Below are 17,034 nucleotides of genomic sequence, written 5' to 3'. Positions count from 1 at the left end.
GTGAAGGTTACTCTTCTACAAACTATTGCAAAAAGGACCATCAGGAAAACGGTTTGCCTTCATTCCAGTAGGAATCAGTGTTAAAATGCTTCCAGTCGTTGGTTCATGCAATGCAATCACTGCAAAATAAATGCAAAACACAAACTAACAAGTAACTCCTGGAAGTAAGCATCATTCCAACCTTCTGCTTTAGTAAAGTGACTTTTGTGTTTTGAAAATGCAAAGAATATTCTCACAAAACTAAAAAAAAAGGTTTTGTGAGAAAAAAGCTTTAATATTTGTGTGAACCAAGTGGCCTTAAAATTAAGACACTTTTATTCGCTAGAACAACTTGTACAATTATAGGCTTCCTAAGCACTCATTTATTGCCAGATATATTCCTTTAAGTTGTGTCTACAGCAAAAATGCACTGTATTTTGATACAGTATAGCATCAATCAAAACAGAAGGTATTTTTGAACATTTGAACACAGATTTATAGAATTTTATATTGAACAAATTTGGTTTCATCTTCTGTTGTACAAACATGACACAAATTATACTGAAACACAAATCGTCATTTAAAAATGCTAAACATTTGTTAGTGTTGTTGTTTTTTTTAACATCTTTGGAGTTTCCCTGCTTAGAAGAAATGGTGAAAATAAAAAAAGGAAGATCTTTAATTACTTGAAACTTGGCATGTTAATCTTCAACCGCTACAGATTCACATCTTGGACCCTTTTCGGCCTGGCTTCTTTTCTTCTAAAGTATAAAACTTCTTCTCTTTTAAGTTGAGCACAATGAGCAGCATCTATCAGATGGTGTGGAGGCCTCACACCTACAGTACAAAACACACTGATCTGGGGTTTTATCCCGATAAATGAAAACTGCAAGATTTGTTTCTGGATAATACAGGCATAAAAGCTCAACTTCAATTCAAGATATTTGTATTTATACATTTCTATATGACTCTTCGCAATAAGATTAAACGATAGCTATGTTTTTTAAGCAGCTGAAGTGAATCCTTTTCTCAAGAGTGCTTTTTGTGTAACACTTCAGACAGGACAAGAAAAGTAGAAAGGTCTCAGTGTGTAAAAGGCTGAGTTAACATTAGTTTGAAAAGAATCTGTCTCTTCACAGACAGGCAGGTGGGTTGGACTATTTTACATCCCATCAACCAGTTTTACATTGAAAAGATCCCAGTTTTTTGTTAAACAGAAGCCCGACAGGACGCCATTTCAAACAAATCTTTTTTGGGGAGAAAATTCCACGAGCCCTTGCTAGTAAAAGGATGACTATTTCACTCTGACACTTTTAACTTTGATAACCTAAGTGCAACAAATGCAATGCCGAATACAAAAGGATGCCGAGCGGAAAGGATGTCAGGATTTTTGTAACACTATTAAATAAATTCTACTGGGAGTAATAACTTGTGACCAGTTGCAATACCCCTCGTAACCGTGCATGAATAAAATGTTTTGGAAGTTATTGAGGGAGGATGCTCAACAGAAAAAACTTTGTTTAGTGACATGCTGTTTTGTAAATCATTATTTGCAGAGATCCATTATGTAGGACTTCAAAAAGTCAAAAAGAACTGACCCAGGAAAACTATCTTGAGTGATCAGGAAATTCATTGCTATGGGAGCAGGCTGCCATAACAATCCAAACATGTCAGTTAAACCAGGATGTGGAACTGCATATTGACTGGGTGGCAGGATGTTCCACCCATGACACACCGCCGCTTTAGTTAGGACACTGAGGACATTCTTTTGCTACTTGTAGTGGTTGCATGAACTCCTTTTTACCCTCCATCTGAGTAGGAGGTGACCAATCTTTGCCCTGACATACAAATCAACTGTACAAATCTATTTTAATCACACACCATCATTGTTAAGATAAGGTCCTGAGTTTTCTTCAGCAATAGATTTCCTTCGTCTTCAGGCTGAGGATTCCTTCCCTCTGCATCCATTGTTAGTAGGCACACTTTCCTGCCAGAGTTTGTATATCAGAGTGTTTTAACATTGTTATTACACAAAGCCTCAAAGCGGCTGTGTTTGTGTACGAAAACTGTACATAATGTTGGCAGGCACTATGTATCCCATGTTAGAAGGCTCCTATTTAAGCATCACTTCAAAATAAAAGCACCTTTACGTACCGGTAGTCTTTTAGCTGTTATGTTTCCATGGAAAAGTTTAAAATGTGTTAAATGGAAAGTAGAGCTCAGCTTAGAAATAGGTGTATGGATTTTTAAGCTTATATAAAGCTAATACTGGCATTCAGTGGAGTAAAACTATTAAAGTAAAAGAATAAGTTCTGATGATAGGTGCTTCACAACTCAAGCTAGAGTAAATGATAGGAAGCTTCCGCTAATAAAAACAACACCAGATTGAGGAGAATGGCTTATGTTTGAGTCTGTGCTTGATGATGACCGAATAACACTTTCAGCAATAAGTGGTGGATTTTCCCTTCGGAGAATACCACTGTTTAGGCATGACACAGATTTCCATTAGAGCCACAGGTGGCAGAAATAGCACAGTTCTTGAGGATGGGGTTGAAGTGCGAGGCTGTCGTGGCGTCAGCTTCTCTGGGGGGGAAAGGTCTCATGGTGGAGAGGATCAGGGCCAAGCAGTCGGCTACGTTCTTGTTTGGGGCGCAGGCCAGAGCTGGTGTGAGTCCTGCAGAGAACCACCAGAAAAAAAGATCGGTATTTGACGAGGAGTTTCTGACGTTCTCCGGAAAGACGAGCAACATGCTCCTGCGCACCTTTCTCATCTAGAGCCATGACGGCTGCACCTCGGCTTAGTAACACCTGCACGACAGTGGCCAGGCCTTTTCTTGCAGCAATGTGAAGGGGCCTGCAAGACAAAGACGGCACTCACTACAGAGAACAGAAGATACAGGAAACCTGTGACATGAATGACTAGAATCAAAGACTTTCTTTTAGTCCACAAAAGGCTGACAGTTGCCTTTAATTCACCAACATTAAACAAATTATTAGAAGGAAGACTCATCCCCTTGACAAAAACAGTAAAAGGTTATTTAAAGGTAAAAAAGAAAAAAGTTTTTTATTTTTCTTTAAAAAGTCCAAAAGAAGTCCATTTTTTTAGTTATTTAGGAATGTTGGAGGCATAAACAGCATTTGCATAAAGAACTTTTCAAAAGCTTCTGAAGTCATGAAAAATTGTCCCTCTTTATAGACTTTAGACATTTAAATTAGTTACAGAGGGGTGGGGGGCATTAAACTAGGTCTTGCTTGCCTTTTTTCTTAATTTCTACGTTGGAGTTGAAGCCCACTGTGATGAAAATTGTGTTTTGGGTGTTTTTAACATGTTCTTCTGACAATTTTCTCATGATGTAAAAGACAAGAAAATTAAGATTAAAATAGCATTCCTGAGTGTTTCTTTGTTCAAATACTTGTGAATCAGAAGCAGACGAAAAAAAGCCGTTTGAAAAAGAGCTTATTCGTGATGTAGAACAGTGGTCCCCAACCTTTTTGTCACAGCGGACCGGTACAACGCAAGGCACGTTTATCGCGGACCGGTGGGGGTGGTGGTGGTGGTGGTGGTGGTGTGTGTGTGTGGGGGGGGGGGGGGCAACGCAAGGTGTGTATCACGTGATGTTTGGTGTCGCGACTTTGACGTGCGTTAAGTGTGACGGATGTAACAGAGAGAATCTGGTCACTTTTCAAAATAAAACATTTTTTTTTTCGAAAAAAACAATCAAATGGAAATTATTTTTTCTTTCTGTGCGGTGCCAAGTGTCCCGCGGACCGGTACCGGGCCGCGGCCCGGTGGTTGGGGACCACTGATGTAGAAAGTATGCTGGCTGGGCCACAAGCTCCCTGCTTTGTGATCTCAGCAACGGGAAGGGGAAAGGGGCGGGGTTGCTCTACGCCAATGGTCCCACCCACAACTTAGAGAATTTTTTAATGGACGACTGCCGCTCTGCAGAAGCGATGTCCTAGAAAACAACACAGGTTTTGGCTACGAACGGCATAATCATAAATAAAAGACCACTGGGAACAGAGATGATCTGTGGGTCTTTAAACGAACAGTCAAACCAAATAGTGACGTGTTGCGACACAACGTTCTTGACAGAGTACAAATTTAAAGACGCACTGACCGACATCAATGCTGCTTACTTTTCTCAAATAAATGAGTATGTTTGTTTCCAGAGGAAATAAGAAACTGTATCCCACTATTTTAACTCTTAACCTGCTTTAATTATTCGTTTGTCGTATTTTTGAACAATAGCAGAGACAGAACTTACATCTGAAGAGAGTTATTTCTGGCATTGATGAGAGAAGAATCTGTTATTTCTCCCAGGATCAGCAGAGCACACATCTCATGACCCTGCAGAGTAAAGCAACACGGGTAAAGACACACATGGTGGTGTGTTTTGTATTTCCACAAGTTTTTCTTTTTAACCCTGCATTCTAAATGGTTTTTATTTTTTACAATATTTCTCATTACGTTCATCCACTGCATGCATGGAATACATTGTTTAGAATGTGTATGTGACCTTGTTGCAGGCCAAGTGAAGTGCTGTGTTATTATTAGCATCCACCAGGCTCAGGTCTGGATTCGCTTTGTGCAGCAAGAACTCTGAAATGCAGAAAATAAGTAAACAGTGGATTCAAAACAATCACTCATTTCTTTGTAGAGTGGCATTTCAGTGCAATCAGGCAAACAATATGTGAAATAAAGTCACAGGCATGATGGTCAAAAGAGGAAAAACGGAGACATACCAACAGCCATAGTCTGTCCACAGTCAGCAGCAACCATCAGGGCAGAACGCCCAAAGTGATCCACAGCATTAACCTCTGCTCCGCAGGTCAGCAACAGCTGGAGGCCGGCAACACTTCCTGAATGCGCGGCTGCATGCAGCGGACTCCTGCACACCAACACACACAGTGAGAACTAAACCACTGCAGGCAACAGGACATATTTCATAGGCAAAAACCCAAACACAATTCCTTGAAGTTCAACACAATCTACACAAAAATGAGATTTTCAAACATACCTATTCTGATTTAGGGTAAAACTGTAGTAACTGACAAACAGATGGTGGACAAATATGGTTGTTCTCCAATAATTTGACCGTTTAATTCCAGTTCTTAAATTAACGCTTACATTTAAAATAATGAATAGAAATCATCACAAAATTATTGCTTTTATTAGCATCCTAAAATAAAATCCAGGGCTTGAAAAATGATTTGAATTAGAATCAAACTCACCTTCCTTTTGCATCCTTTTTGTTGACAATTTGAGGCCCAGCAGCCTTTACTAGCAGCACCGCAGCAGCATCAAATCCACCGACTCTGTGCAGGCGCAGAAAGCTTGTTAAGACTTTGGATGGTAGCTTTAAATGCAGTAAAATGATTTATTTCCGGTTTTAACAGGAATGGGACTGATACGCACAAAGCACAGTGCAGCGGGGTGAACGGATTCCCTTCCTGGTTGCTAAAAATCCTGTTTTCAAGTAAAACGTGTAAACATCCTTCATGTCCTGGAAAAGACAAATGGATCTAATTATTACATCTATAAAAGGGTTTATTCCTGTATATTGGATTGGCATACTAATTTATATCTGTTTTATGTCAATCACCATGATAGGCAGCCCAGTGTGTAGGCGTGTAGCTTCTGAAGTCCAGCATGGAGTCCAGAGGATCCGCTTTCCTGGCAGCTTTTAGCAAGGCACCGAGCAGCTTTGTGTGCCCGCAGGACGCTGCGAGGTGCAACGGCGTTCTTCCCTGAAAGTCTCTGCACAGAGCAGAAGCCCCGTGTTCCAACAGAGCAGATTCACACTCCTCGCTGCCCAACATGGCCTGCAGGGATAAATAAAAACCACCATGTAAGAGGGAAAAAAAAACTAGGATTGTTATTCTTTTTGTGCATTTACAACATGTAGACTCACAACTCTGTGAAGGGCAGTGAAGCCTTTTTTATCTGCTGCATCAGGATTGGCTTTTTTCTCTAAGAGGATGTGAACGCAGTCCGTGTGACATCCCAGAGCCGCCAGCATGAGAGCCGTTCTGAAAAGAAGAAGTTTCATTTCTAAGAGTCAGAATAAATTACGAACTGTCTCAGAATACTAGACCTGCCTTAGGTCGCTACACTCGCAGCAGCGCAGAACTGTGCACGAGGGAGAGAGACAGGATCATCGACAAGAGCCAACACCCGCACAGAAACATGAAGGCAATGAGGGACAGCGGGAAAAGAAGCCAAATCTAAACCATTTTCCTTTGATGGTGAATATAAAGGCAGAATTTAGAGTCTGCAGATATAATTGAATCTAGAATCGGCTCCAGAAACCTGAGAACTGAGAGAATCTTCTCCAAAACAGAGTCATTACTGAAACTACTTAGTATTTTTAAACCTTTACAATGTTTGTTGTACATTTTAATTTGTATTTTGTGCTGTGGTTGCTGGTTTGTGTTATTTCACTATACAATTGCTTAAAAACCTAAACCTAAACATTTTTTTCAAGTAAAAAGTTGTAAAAGGTAAATAGTTGTTTTGAAAATTTTAGCATTGACAGTTTACATTTAAAATGGTTCTAGCCCCGCCCCCTCCAGTCAGAATGACATTTTCGCATTTGAGGAAAAGAGCAAAGTGCTGGAGGCGTAGTGCACAGTGCTAGTAGGCGTAACAGGTTTTTTTTCCCACATCGCACTTTAAGCAGTGGCATAAACCACATGTGTTGCAACTTATTTTATATTATGTTGTCATTTTTTACACTGCTGTCTGAATTCTAATGTAGCCAGGTCTTGTCTTGAACCAGGTTCACACTTTATGCTAGGTCTTTAATTATAAAAATTAAATTAAAGAGGTTCTTCTTTGTGCCATGTGGTTTCCCCTTGAGAATTTGCATATGAGCGGACAAAAAGTAACGAGTAGTGAATTACTTTTATTACAATTTCATCCAGTAACTAAAGTAAAGTAGCCCAATACTTTAAAAAAAGTAATTTACCCAACACTGGTGATCAAATATAAAAAGTGGCAAATTATATTCATCAATATTAGTACATCACTGAATTTGATGATTATAGAAGTCAGCACAGTGTGTTTAATGTTTTTATGCTCTAGTTGAATTGGACTCATTCTACAATATGCTTTTAAACTACAGCTGATAGAGACAGACTTATATTTTTAAAGGAAATAACATATTTTTGCTGAAAATAGTAAATTTGAAAAGCAAATAAATAATTCAGCTCCCCATTTTAATCAAATCTCAAAGAAAGTGTTAGCAAAACTGGTTTTGTTAAAATCATCCAAAATTATTCATTTTTGTGGCTTTTTTTTTTTTTTATGTAATGCAAAAACATTTAAAGTACATCATATATTTATGATATAACGGATTCACTCACCGCCCCTGTGTGTCTTGACTGTCAACGACGTCCACGTTTTGCTTGCAGTTGACGAGTAAAAGCAGACAGTCCACCTGGCCTTCAGCAGCTGCACAAGCAAAAGCTCCATTTTAATCATTCGCATGATTTAAACCGTATGGATATAGGAGGCCACATACACAAAACTTTGAAGAAAAGACCAGGTCAGAAATCTGAGGGATTCACTCACCTGCAGCGTGCAGAGCTGTCCACCTGCGTTTGTGCTCCCTCAGGCCGTAGGAGGCGCCATGCTCCAGCAGGACCTCCACACACTGAGAAAAGCCCCTCTGAGCAGCCAGGTGAAGGGCAGTTTGCCCTTGAATGTCGCGAACATCCAAACTCACTAAAGTCTCACAAAGCAGCCCGAGTGCTTCACAGTGACCATAATAAGCCTGAAGCAAGAGAAGCAAAAGGACCAATCATTTCAAAATAAAACTTTTTTCCCTTAATAATCGTCATTATTATTATTAAAATACTCACAGCTAAGTGCAAAGGACTGACTGGAATATTGCTTTCAGCTTCTTCAAGGCAATTAAAAGAAATCTCCAAGAGCTGCAAAAGAAACAAACTTGATTTTAATCTGAAGTAAACAAATGTTTCATTAAAACTGCTTGATGGAAAAACAAAACTGACCAGCTCCAGATGCTGTTTGTTCCCACACGCTGCTGCGTAATGCACAGCGCTGTAACCCCGACAGTTCTTCAGAGTCGGGTCCACACCGTTGTCTAGCAAGTAATCTAAACACCTGAACACAAACCGTACAAGCAAGAACTGCAAAAACCCTCTACTTGTTTCTTTTTTTCAAAACAGGCAGCCATTATAAGCAAAAAAAACTAATCAAGAGTCCATATGAAAAAAACATGTAAAGTAGCACAGGACGACTAAATGAACTTAAAAATAACCAGCAAAATATTGAAACATAATCTTTTTATAAAACTGAAACTTACAGATAAGCTTCATGTTCTTTCTCCTCACTGAGACTTGAACCGGAGACCGTTTCTCCCCTGTGGTTAAAAAGACAGACCCTTTAAATGTAGGGGGTTCTACAGGGAATGGTAAACATGATTGCCCCTTAAAGGGCTGTCTAATGGATATAAACTGTGAGTTGCAATTGCATCTGTAATTCCAACATTTTGGGATAACGTCTCCATCAGCAGTGCTTTTGCTTTTCCGCAGAGCCTGTTTGGTTTTAAAATGACCGTGAGCTTTCTCACCCGCAGAAGGCGTGTGAAGCTGCAGCGTAGTGAAGAGGGCTGCAGCCCATCAGGTCTGCATCGTTGACCTCTGCACCAGCTCTTACCAGGGAGACGGTGCACTGGCTGTTCCCGTTGGCTGCAGCATAGTGCAGAGGAGATCTGAGAGGCAAAACTGGAGTGAATTCAACCCGTTTTCAGTAAAATCCTTTCTGGCAGTTAGTCAGGCCTGCTTACCTCCCCAAAATGTCTTTTATATCCAACTCTGCACCACAGTTTAACAGCAAATTCAGACATTCTACATTTCTGCAAAGACAAACAATAAATAAAAAGACATGTTATCTGATTATTTCTACCATAACCAGGGGAGAAATTAGATTTTTGTTTGTACTATAACAAGTTTCATCAACATACATTTTTAATAGCAGCAAATGCAGATTAGTGTGTAATGATTAGTCGATCCAAACAAAATGATTTTTCTGACTTAAGTCGTTAACTGAATCAAATTAAATAATAAAATCATTTCAAAATGAAATAAATTGATTATAATCGATACTGGAAAATACCATTTGGATTTAGACACGGTGCGTTTATTATTATTATTATACATAAAATCTGTGTTGTAGTTGCAAACTTAATTAAAACCTAATTAAATTAAATTAAAACCAAACTTAATTAAATTGTGTAAAACAAAATAAACAACAACAAAAAAAGACCTTTACCCACCATACTTTAATTACTGTTTTAAAGTCACATTCAGACCGTTTTATCTCATCATCTCTGTGCCCCAAAAATAGTTTCCAAGAATAATTTCATTACTGTCCTCTCTAAAAACATGGATGGCTCAGACCTCTAACTCACCCTCCAGACGCAGCTGCATGCAGGGCGGTCCTCCCATGATCATCTGACATGTTTATGTCCAATTCCTCTCCCGAGCTGGGGCTGCCCACTGCAGAGGGCATGGAGTTGTAGAAATGGCCTAAATGACAAACAAAAAGCAGCTTTATGCATGTTTTTTCCACTCAAAACCTGATGGAACAGGTGGGATTAGATGATGGCGCTTTGGAAGTCTGGCTGAGACTCACCGCTGGACAGCAACTTGCGGCAACAGTCTGGAAAGCCGCAGAGGGCTGCCAAATGCAATGGAAGCATCCCATGAATCCCTTGTCTAAAAAGATCAGAGCAATACTCGTTTATACCAAACCTTTATGTTTTGGTCAATAGTAAATTGACTTTGTTTTTTTAAATCAAGCAAACCCACAAATGCAGCACTTTAGAGATAGAAATGAGCTCCAACAGCTAAGATCAAAACAGGCCCAAAATAAATGTAAGTCTTAGATTTAAAGGGAGACACTGACATTCACAGGGGAAGTCATTTATTCATTCAATAACTTTTCTTTTCATTGAAAAAGTGATCTATCTCAAGAGACCACAATGATCCGCTTTCTGAAACATTCTAACATCAATAAATACATTAACTTCATGATTCATGATCACAGGATCCTTAAAATGTTTGTGTCTTAACTTCTGTGAGATAATGCTTTCTTAAAATGAAAATGAGAACATTGGAATTTTGGAAAATTCAAATGCTGCGATAACTGTGATTGACAGTTCAGTTGTGTCTACTTCAGCCAGACTAACCTGTTTTTGTCAGCGCCATTTGTCAATAAAGTACTGATCAGTAACTCCTGCCCATATTTGGCAGCAATATGAAGTGGGGTGTTTCCATTTGTATCCCCACAATCAATCTCTGCACCTACAGAAGGGAAATTACATGTTTTAAACATGAAAAACAACCAACAGATTCTCACAAACTGAATATTTTCAGAGGTGCTTTTGTATTTTGTGATTTACTTCACCATTTTGAATCAGAATCTGTGAGCCGGTGAAGCGTCCATACTTTGCAGCTATATGTAAAGGGGTCTTCCCATCTTTGTTCTGTCAAAAGAAGATTTGGAGAGAAAATACAAGTTCAGTCAGTCTGAATAAACTACTCCCAAAGATAAGTTGTTTTTTTTTTCTTTTTCTTATTCATCTGTTTACCTGCACGCTGACATCAGCACCGTTGTTGACCAACAGCTCAAAACACATCACCCCACAGGAAGAAGCAGCAGCCATGTGCAGTGGAGTGTTGCCATGGTAACTTGGCTGGTTAAGGTTGGCGCCACAGTTCACCAGTTCTGAGGCTACGATGTCCTGCCCCGTGTAACAGGCCATATGAAGGGCCGTGTTCCCAAAGCTGTTGGGCTCATCAGGCTGACAAGAAAAAACACAAGACAATGAAAAAAATTCAAGTTTAACATCAAAAAAAGCAGATGGGAAGCCTTTGCAGCAATAAATACAAAAGATCCGATTTGCGGATTAGATTCAAAATAATATTAGCCTGCTGTGATTAAAAATGATAATGTTTGCTTTGCGACAGTGATATGACCGAGCCACAGCCATGTTACCTCAACCCGAAGTCTCAGCAGATAGCTGACCACGTCGAGTTGTCCACTGACAGCTGCAACGTGAAGTGGAGTATAACCATGCTTGTCTTTGCACGTCACACTTGCACCATGAGAAACCAGCAGTTTCACAACCTCCAAATACCCTGAAAGAAGAGCATCAAATACACATTAGTAAAACCCTAAAGTATGAAAAACCAAACAAATGTAAAATATACTGTATGGGGAAAATTGGATTTGAACATTAGCAGTCATTAACAGACACATAAAGGTGGAAGATACCCGCAGCCTGTTAACAGAAATGGACATTTCTTCACTTAATAAGAAGTCTTTCAATATGTCTAAGCACCAAAAGATTAGCAAACGCTATAGATTCTCTTAACACAGAAGCCATCCCCATTTAAAGTTTTCAAGAGCTGCTGACTTTTTTCACGTCTTTCTTGCACTCATAATGACAGTTTAATTATCTGGATGTACCCAATTATGTCTACCTGACAAGTGTTTCACTCACCAAGGTGTGCAGCCCAGTGAATTGGCTGCCTCTCCTTCTTATCTTTGGCGCTTACATTGGCTCCTTTGCACACAAGCAAGTTCACCATCTGCAATGCAGAAGCACTGAACTGTGTGAAGCTCTCCTAAAATACTTACACTTGAAGGACTAAGATCATCTATATTTACAGAGAAGTAACATATAAAACTGATTTAATTTGTTTGGTCCGTAGCAAAAATTGTAATATAGAGTAATATCCTTCCTTGTTCCTCAAGGACATAAAAATTATCAAATGTATTCTTTATATAAACCAATCACTGAAATAACCACAAAGCATAAAAGTGACTGTTAACGTCACATTACCTCTCTGTGGCCACTGTGTGCTGCATAGTGAAGCGGTGTCCTTCCCAACTTGTCGGTAACATCCAGGCTGCAAACATGTGGTATCAGCGCCGCAGCGCAGCTTGTGGCCCAGTTTGCTGCTGCAACATGTAAGGGTGTGTGCCAGAATTTGTCCCGCGAGTTGACTTCTGATTTGTGTTTTAGCAGCAGCTCCACAGCCCTCTGTTAAAAAAAAAAAGAGAATTTAAGTACACAGCAAGGTAACTGACTTTTCCCTTTATTCTGTTTGTTTTTTTAGAAGATATAGGTACTTTGTTTCTTGAGGCAGCAGCTCGATGTAAAGGAGTAAGCATCCCAGTGTCCTTAGCGCTGATATTTGCTCCTAAAACAAACAAATATTAGCTTTGCTGTGTTTTCTTAGGGCAAGGAGGAAATACTCAAGATCTTCTTCTACTACCTGAGCTAATAAGTATTTCCATAACATGGACATCACCCAAATAAGAAGCAGCATGAAGTGGTGTCCCTTGTTCTTGGTCCTAGACACATTAAAAAAAAATAAGAGTCATCATGTTAAAGAAGCAAGTGATACTTATTTTTTATTTAGCTTTCATAAAATATAATTTTCCAATGTTATTTATACTTCTGTCATAACATCCACCAACTCCATTATAAACTTCAATTCTTTTCAAATGTGTCAGCGCTCTTTTGTAAAATCAAAACACTGACTCAAATCAGTGTTTTGATTTTACTTTTTGCTCTTTTGGTCAGCAGCATCACCAGCCTGACTAAATTTATTCTTATAGTTTTAATGACAATGGAAAAAGGGATGAAAGTCACCAAAACGGTGAGTGGATGATCTTACCTGTGCGTTGACATTTTCGTTGTGGTTCAACAAAGATGTAACATCTTCTGCGTTTCGGCTAAATATGGCTTGGATCAGTGGAGACTGCAAGAATAGATGAGACGTGAAATTAACCCTACTGCCTCTAACTTAGAACTCTACTATCAAAGAAATCACAGGAAATGACAACAAAACGACAATTTTAACAATGACAATAAACAACAGCGATCTTAAAAATGTATACTATTAAAAAAAATGTAATTCACCTTTGCACAGTATAACATTTACTACATAAACTCTTGTCAAACTTTTCTCGTTGACTAGCTTAGCAGGCTAGCCACTGTTTACAAAAGCTATGAAGTGAGTTAGAATGCAACAAAAATGTTTGCACTACCTGATCCGTGATACTTCTCAAGTCCATATTCGAATCACTGACAAGGCATCTTCATTGTAAGTTAATTGGAACTTCATAACACATCAGTATGATGCTCTTAAGCTGTTAGCTTAGCACAGCTGAAAAATTTGTGAATGTACAATAAAGGTTTTTTTAAATATCGCGAGAACGCGATTTTGAGGGTCGACGGGATTTAATGCAATTATTTATTTATTTTCCTATAATGAGCTGTTGTGCACATTTTATCGTTTTTTTCTCCAAAATTAACAAATAAGTATGTCATAATCTCGAGATCACATTATTTGTCCGAAATTAGTATGTGTGCATTTTTTGTTGTGTACAATAAAAAAGTCACACACGTGTGTTCCTCTTTTACATTAAGAAAGCAAATGACATGTGACTTTGAATAAAAACATTATCGCGTTTTAGATAATAGGACCAAACCATAGAACTGATCATCTCCTAGTAATGCCCGGGCGTATATATCACAAAACTGTTGTTATTTTCTAATGTGCTCCAGAAAATCAAATGCCTCACAAAAACCTAAAAAAACGAAGAATTTTCCCATCTTGTATGCAATAATATTTCAAAATCAATGTATTGCCAAATTATGAAATTAATGTACCTTAAGAAAGTTTGATAAAGCTTCACTGATCAAATCCCTAAAATTCTACTCAATCTCGATTAAATATGTAACTCAGGAGTTAATCAAGTTAAAAACCTTTTCTGATGTCAAGCCGCTCTGAGGCCTTTAGTTGAACTAAACTCAGAGTTTCACTCTAGTAAACCTGTTCCAAGGAAAAAATAGAAAATAAGTTCAAATGGAAAACACAAATAACTTTTTATTATTATTATTTTGTTTTGACACTGACAAAACACACTGTCTTAAATAACTTTAGTTCAATAATAAGAAATAATAGAAGTATATCTCAGTAATTGATATTGTACTATTCCACAAATAAAGCATATACATTTTTCCTTTATTTTCTTGGGGTTCCTTAATGATCAACTGAATTATAACAGACCATTATTACAAAAACAATTTACTTGTCCCATAAACAGGGATTATGCCATTTTTTTCAAATATATATTTCCACACTTTAGATCAGAAACATAAAAAATGATTGTTATTTTGGCAAAAAAAAACTAGACTGCAAAAAACTCAATCTAATCACAGTCTGTCAACTAGGCTAATGACTGTAGAAACACTAAAATATTTGAATACATTATTGTTAAAGATAAGAAAATGGTTTAATGCTAGATATAACTTATTAGCTGTGAGACTGCAAACAAGTGCATCATTTCTCATCTAGTAAATAATTATTCACCAAGTTAAAGTCCTCAAATTTTTATGACCTTTTTATGCCCAGTCTGTTAAAATATATTGACGTATGAAAGAAAAAAACAAAAAACAAAGTCATGCAAAGTCTTTGAAAGTTTTATAAAGTCTTACAAAGGTTAATCTTAAGAAAAGGTTTCATTGGTTTCAGTCTTCCTTGATGCCTTTAGCTTTCAGGTCCTTCTTGACTCTTTCCAAATAGTTGGGATCAGGATATCCAAAACTGTGGGAGCAAAACATAACACATCAAATAATTATGAAAAATAAAATAAAAAACTAAAAGACATAGTATATAAATTGTGATATGTACTTCTTTATGCCTCCTGACAGAGATGTCTTGTGGGAAATGTCATTCCAAATAACCTGATTTTCTAGGCCATTTGTTTCGGAATTGCCAACTGTAAAAATCAGCCTCTGGTCAAATGCTTTCTTTAAAAGTTGCAGAACAGCATTGCCTTCTTTGTTGTCTGGAAGATATGCAGTTCTGCAAGTACCAGAAAATGGCTTTCCTGGGTTGGGATGTCTGTCCTGCAAAAGGAAAATTAAAGACAGATTTTGTAATAGTTTGAAAGGAACACTTAATAAAACAAAATCCATCTATAATTTCACCTCAGATTAACAAATAAATCAAATAAACAGAACACACAAAAAAGGAAATCACCATTCATTATAAATATTTGTGCTGATTGTAGAATGAATTTATTTTACAATGGTTTCTTTTGGAATCCATGGAGATTTTTTTTCAATCAACCAAGTGTTAGTGCCAAAAATTTAGTTGCAGTTTAAAATTTTGTTGTGTTTCAGAAAACATTCTTGTTTTTCTGGAAAAAATGCTTTAAAGAGCCACTCGAGTCAAAATCTTTTTTTTGGTACGTTCCGGCAGTCTAGTTCAGGCGGTAGAGGAGGTTGTCCAACAACTAAAGAGTTGGCAGATCGAACCCTGCTCCCCTCAGGGGATGGGTCAAAATGTGGAGAAGAATTTCCCCATTGTGGGATACATAAAGTATCACTTATTATCATTATAATTATTTAACATGTTTCTCATGATCAAGGACATACATTGATAAAAAATTTGATTAAAATAGTATTTCTTGATTAAAATAGTATTTCTTGATTTAAATCATCATCAATTGAGAGCAGACAATATAATGCCATTGGAAAAAACCTGTTAATGACGCAGCTGTTACAGTTGGTTGGTCAAAGATCTTTTTTTCAATTGTGGCTAAAAATGGCATAATCATTCTTAAAAGACCATTGGGAACGATTTCTGGACTAGATCAAAAGATGATTGGAGTGGGACTTTGAAGAAACTGAAATGATTTCTGCAAATATTTACCGTCTGTACTCCATTGGCGATGTTGTAAGTGATGACGATGTGGCCACAGCCTGAGAATCCAGGGAGAGAATCTGAATTTTTGACCCATGACATCTGTCCGTTTGGCTGATCTCCCGTTAACACATCAAAGACATGGTTGCATATGGGACATATGGACCCAGTCTGATGTAATGCATCCTCTAGGCACTCTTCACAAAATTCATGTTGACACTTCAGCCGCCTCTTTTTATTCAATGGCAGTGAACATATAGAACAGTATTCTTTACCAGGCTTTTCTTTTGATAATGTAGGTTTTTTAGTGATTTTCAAAGAAGTGAATTTATTGCCACCTTCTGATGTACTTTTAGAAGGAAGGGTGAAGGACAAAGTTGATCTAGAAGTACAGGACTTTGGAAGCTGGGCTTTTCTTTCACATGTTGGGAGTCTGAAAGCATTTACTGCATAAGTCGAAGTGTCAGTTCTTTTGCTGCAGAGCATATCCATTTTTGTTGAAAGCAAATCTTTCACGTTCTGGTCCATCTTTGATGGTGTTGCCTGAGCTCTCAATTCAGACTCCTTGAGAAGGTTTGTTCCTTTCTTCATTGCATTTATTGCATCGCTGAATGCATCCTGACTGCAGCTTGGCCCAAATGCAGTGATTTCCTCAGATGTCAGAGTAAGCAAAAACTTTTTTTCAGCTTTCTGGATGACCCTGAATGCATCGCTCCACTGATCTGGATCAACAAACTTGAGAGGAATGAGTGAACCACAAGATTCAGCTCTAAGAACTCAGACATAGCTGCAAGTGGACTTCCAGCTCCCTGATCAGCTTGAAATGACACATTGACGTGTGCCACCATTTGAACTTTGTGCTTTTGTTCTATGACTTTAATTTCTTTATTGCAGACATGATTCAGATACCAGAAAGAACTCACTGGGACTACACAACTCACTTCAGAGGTTATGGGATTCATGCTCTTGAGTTGGGTTTGAGTTGGGTTTTTCCCCACGTATTGAAGACGATTTTAAGATACTATCCTCATAACACAATGTGTTCAGTGGAGAATTCACCTCTAATCAGAGATTTCTTTGTGTGGAAATCAAAGAAAACATTTGCCTGCTGCAGGGGCTGGTTGAGAATCTGTACAGTTTCCTAGAAAAACAAAAGTATAGCACTTCATTTAAAAACAAGTCGTATTGTTTTTTTTTCTTTATTAATAAAAGAAAAAGCTTTTTCTTTCACATATTACTAATCAGATACATGGAGCAAATTGTAATTTAATCCCGAAGAAACTAAACATTAATTCT

The 17,034-nt window shown here is 38.0% G+C and overlaps 1 protein-coding gene across 2 annotated transcripts; it reads right to left on the bottom strand.

The window, feature by feature from the left end:
• Positions 1–253: 253 nt before the first annotated feature.
• Positions 254–16,877, bottom strand: LOC101169196 (serine/threonine-protein phosphatase 6 regulatory ankyrin repeat subunit C). 2 transcript variants are annotated; one of them, XM_078947609.1, is made up of 30 exons: positions 15,748–16,877; positions 14,722–14,939; positions 14,526–14,634; positions 12,700–12,783; positions 12,295–12,373; positions 12,149–12,219; positions 11,859–12,059; positions 11,517–11,604; positions 11,009–11,151; positions 10,602–10,814; positions 10,418–10,496; positions 10,200–10,314; positions 9,644–9,726; positions 9,420–9,537; positions 8,796–8,864; positions 8,580–8,720; positions 8,313–8,369; positions 7,999–8,110; positions 7,846–7,917; positions 7,556–7,757; positions 7,348–7,435; positions 5,895–6,012; positions 5,586–5,805; positions 5,399–5,486; positions 5,215–5,298; positions 4,726–4,871; positions 4,500–4,582; positions 4,248–4,330; positions 2,742–2,833; positions 254–2,653 (listed from the first exon to the last, which is right to left on the bottom strand). In XM_078947609.1, the coding sequence occupies exons 5-30, from the start codon at positions 12,314–12,316 to the stop codon at positions 2,463–2,465; spliced, it is 2,979 nt and encodes a 992-aa protein (XP_078803735.1). In that variant the 5' UTR covers positions 12,317–12,373; positions 12,700–12,783; positions 14,526–14,634; positions 14,722–14,939; positions 15,748–16,877; the 3' UTR covers positions 254–2,462. The 2 variants fall into 2 exon arrangements, with proteins under 2 accessions (XP_078803735.1, XP_023810941.1); XM_023955173.2 differs by lacking the exons at positions 14,526–14,634; positions 14,722–14,939; positions 15,748–16,877 and adding an exon at positions 13,073–13,242.
• Positions 16,878–17,034: the final 157 nt, after the last annotated feature.

The sequence above is a fragment of the Oryzias latipes genome, chromosome 5, assembly GCF_053564925.1.
Source record: "Oryzias latipes strain Hd-rR chromosome 5, Olatipes_Hd-rR_3.1".
Classification (NCBI taxonomy): Eukaryota; Metazoa; Chordata; class Actinopteri; order Beloniformes; family Adrianichthyidae; genus Oryzias; species Oryzias latipes.
The sequence above is the reverse complement of the archived record's forward strand: the minus strand, read 5'-3'. Positions and strand labels throughout refer to the sequence as shown.